Raw genomic sequence first — 3800 nt, 5'->3', positions numbered from 1 at the left:
ATATCCTAGAGAGGTGAGAGCCAGGACAGGAACAGATACATACACACTCATGTTCATCACAGCACTATTTACAATAGCAAAAAGATGGAAACAACCTACATGCCCATCAGCAGAAGAGTGATGACCAAACTATGGTACATACACACAATGGAATGCTATACAGCACTAAAGAATAATGTAGAGTCTGCCAAATACCACATAATATGGATGAACTTGGAGGACATTATGCTGAGTGAAATAAGTCAATCAGAGAAGGATAAATATAGTATTAGTTCGTTGTTCTGGAGAGTCAAGGAAAGGTTTATATATGGAGGGAAATTTCTTTATTGGTTGCCAGGAATGGGAGGGGAGGGGAGGGAACACTGCAAAAAAAAAAAAATGCATTGACCCATGTCACTTTAGGTTTGTGTGTTTCACTGTACATAATATATATTTCAATAAAACGCACTTTAAAAAAAAAACCTCAATGACATACTACTTCACCCCCACTGTGATGGCTATAACCCTTTTAAGAAAAATAAATGGAAAATAGCAAGTGTTGATGAGGATGTGCATAAATTGGAACCCTTGTATGTCACTGATGAGAATATAAAATAATACGGTCACTGTGGAAAACACTTGGCAGCACATCAAAAGAATAAACATAGAGTTACCATATGACCTAACAATTCCTCTCCATATACTCAAGAGAACTGAAAATACATGTCAACACAAGTATGTTTACATGAATATTCACAGCAACATTATTCGTATTAGCTTAAAAGTGGAAACAACCCAAATGTCCATCAACTGATGAATGGATAAACAAAAGTGGTATAGCTATAAAATGGAATAAAAAGGAATGAAGTTTAGGCAAATCCATAGAGATCAAAAGTAGATTACTGGTTGCCAGGGCCTGAGGAGAGGGAAGAATAGGGAATGGCTGCTAACAGGTATGGCATTTCTTCATGGAGTGATGAAAATGTACTGGAATTAGATAGAGATAATGGTTGCACAACCTCCTGAATATAATACTAAAACCCACTGCTTTAAAACGGTGAATTTTGTATGTGAAATATACCTCAAAAAATAAATTAAAAATATGAGGGAGTGCTGCATGCAATAAATCCAAAGTACCGGTAAAGCCCAGGAAAATATTCTAAGTGAGGCTCAACATTTTTTTTTCAGCATGACATCAATTCCTGAAACATTCAGAGCCTCCGAGATTTATATAAACAGAGAAGAGAACCAGTTATAATTATTCACATAGATCTCCATGTTGGATGGAAAATATGATCAAAATTCTTGTGAAAGTGCTCAGTTTAACATCATTATCAAAACAGGTTCTTTGATCGTGTTTTATAAAACAGTAAGATCTTGCCCTCTACTTGTGCATGAGAACAAGGATATCATCTTCATCTCTTTTTTTTAAGTGAAAGTATGCACAGCCAAAGAGACCTGGTGGTGCAGTGATTAAAGCATTTGGCTGCTAACCAAAAGTTTGGTGGTTCAAACCCACCAGCCGCTCTGCAAGAAAAAGATGTGGCAGTCTGTTTTGATGAAGATTTACAGCCTTGGAAACACTATGGGGCAGTTCTGCCCTATCCTATAGAGTCACCATGAGTCAGAATTGACTTGATATCAGTGAGTTGGGGTTACACACAGCCAAAGATACACCATTTCAACTTCTATATGTACAATTCAGTGACATTAGTCACATTAAGTTGCACTACCATTCTCATTATCTTTTTCCAAATTATTCCCCCAACCACTAGCTTAAACTCACTGCTCCCTGCGCTTCCCATCCAACCTTTCAAGTTGCCATCATCAATTTGATCTCAAACAAATAATTCTTTAAAAGAGCATAATGTTCAAGGCAAACATTTTATTAATTGAGATAAGCTACTTTTTGGTTCAAAGACTTCAGGTGATAATTTTGGCTTTTTTTGTTACAAAAATATAGATAACACATTTGCCATTTCAGTATTTTTCATGTGTACAATTCAGACATCAATTATATCATGTTATACTATTGTTAGGAGCTCTGGTTGCATAGTGCCTAAGGCACTTGACTGCTAACCAGAAGGCTGGCGGTTGAAACCCACCAGCCACTCCTCGGAAGGAATATGGGGCAATCTACTTCCATAGTGATACTGCCTCAGAAACCCAAGGAGGGGTCGCTATGAGTCGGCTCCAACTCAACAGCACATAACAACAACAACAACATACTATTGTTATTGTTGTTGGATACCTGCTGCCTCCAACAGCCACCTCTACACATCAGGCAGGAGGAAGCCGGAAGAGTAGCCCATCTGCCTCCACACACACACGTGCAGAGGGCCCCGGGCAAGGCAGGGCAAGATCAGTGTCCAGACACATGGCTCTGGCCTGTGGCCCAGTTGGCAAACATAAAGCCCAGGCTGACCACCATGAAGAGGATCCCCAGAACACCAAAACACAGGGCCTGTAAGCAAGAGGGAGAAAAGATGGAGCCATTTGGGCCTTTTCACCTGAGCTCCTCCTAAGAGTGTTCTTTAAGCCCTCCATCCTGTCTAGGGAGCGCTCCATCCATTTCTGACCCTCGTTAATGAGCCCTCTTCTTCCTCAAAGCCAGCCCCTTCTTGAGAATTCTCCTTCCATCTTCCCAGAACTCCAGGGAAGGCTCTCTTGCATCCTTCCTCTTGAAAATGCTCCCGACCCAATAACATTCTTTCCATCCATCTGAAGAATGCTCCCTCTATGCACAATCCTGAATGCACTAGTCACTCAGAGTCAACCTCTTCTGAAATGTTCCCTCTATCTTCTCATCCCAGAACCCTGCTGGTGCTCTTTCTGCTCTGTTCCTTCCTAAGACAATCTCTTCCAGTCCTCCAGACCATCTCCCACTCCCTGGGTGCTCCTTTTTCCCCCAGCTCTCTCTGAGAATATTCCCTCTGTCTTCAGCCATCCTGAAATGTTCCTTTTCAGAATGTTCCCTTTCCCCAGGTCTCTCCTGGAATGCTCACCTGGACCTTGGGCCGGGAGCAGAGGGGCTCCACCTCAGAGGGTACAATGCGGAGGTAGAAGATGCTGGGAAGAATGAAGATGAGGCTGGGGGCTGAAGTGGACCCTGGAGGACAAGAAGGACAAGAGTCAACCCAGGACTGGGGTACAAGCAAGGCCCCATATTAGGTGAGGTCTAGAACCAGGGTTGAGGGTACTGACCAATAACCCCGAAGATATCCCGGATAGTTGGCACACAGATGACGAGGATGTTGACAAAGACAAACAGGGCCAGGGCTATGGCCACATGCCGTGCCCAGCTGAAAGCCTTGTTTGGGAAGAACAGCTGCAGCAGGGCCCGGCGGATCTGTGACAAGAGTGAAGGTGGAAGAGACAGGGATCAGGGCTCGAGTGTCTCCTCCCCATCTATGTGATCATCTATATTTACCACCATCCTTGGTCTGAGCATCCATCTGTCTGAGATCCCTGATTCTCCTCCATTTAACTGTGTCTCTATCCTGTCCAACCATCCATGTATCCTTCCACTTTCTGAATGAGGTCCCTGCCTCCCATCTCAGATACTCCATGTCTCTCCCTTCTGTCTGATCATCCATCTATGCCTCTGCCTGCTATCTGAGATCCTTGCCTAATCCTCCACTCGACTACCCCTACCTCTCCATGTCTGACCATCACCTGTCCTTCCACTGAGATCCCTACCTGTTCTGGTTATCTAGTACTGCTCTGACAAGGATATACCACAAATGGGATGGCTTTAACAAACAGGAATTTATTCTCTTACAGTTCTGGAGGCTAGAAGTCTGAGTTCAAAGTGCCAGGCT

At 43.2% G+C, this 3800-nt stretch overlaps 1 protein-coding gene across 1 annotated transcript in view; it reads right to left on the bottom strand.

The window, feature by feature from the left end:
• Nucleotides 1-2341: 2341 nt before the first annotated feature.
• SLC38A5 (solute carrier family 38 member 5) overlaps nucleotides 2342-3800 on the bottom strand; it is a 9481-nt gene continuing 8022 nt past the window's right edge. The window contains exons 14-16 of the mRNA XM_042783278.1: nucleotides 3184-3328; nucleotides 2985-3088; nucleotides 2342-2443 (exon numbers count right to left, since the gene is read on the bottom strand). Coding sequence (XP_042639212.1) covers nucleotides 2342-2443; nucleotides 2985-3088; nucleotides 3184-3328 — 351 coding nt within the window. The remainder of the gene's footprint in view (nucleotides 2444-2984; nucleotides 3089-3183; nucleotides 3329-3800) is intronic.

The sequence above is a fragment of the Orycteropus afer genome, unplaced genomic scaffold (assembly GCF_000298275.1).
Source record: "Orycteropus afer afer isolate SDZICR_OR568_19922 unplaced genomic scaffold, OryAfe1.0 scaffold00822, whole genome shotgun sequence".
Lineage (NCBI taxonomy): Eukaryota > Metazoa > Chordata > Mammalia > Tubulidentata > Orycteropodidae > Orycteropus > Orycteropus afer.
This window is presented reverse-complemented; position numbering and strand designations above follow the sequence as displayed.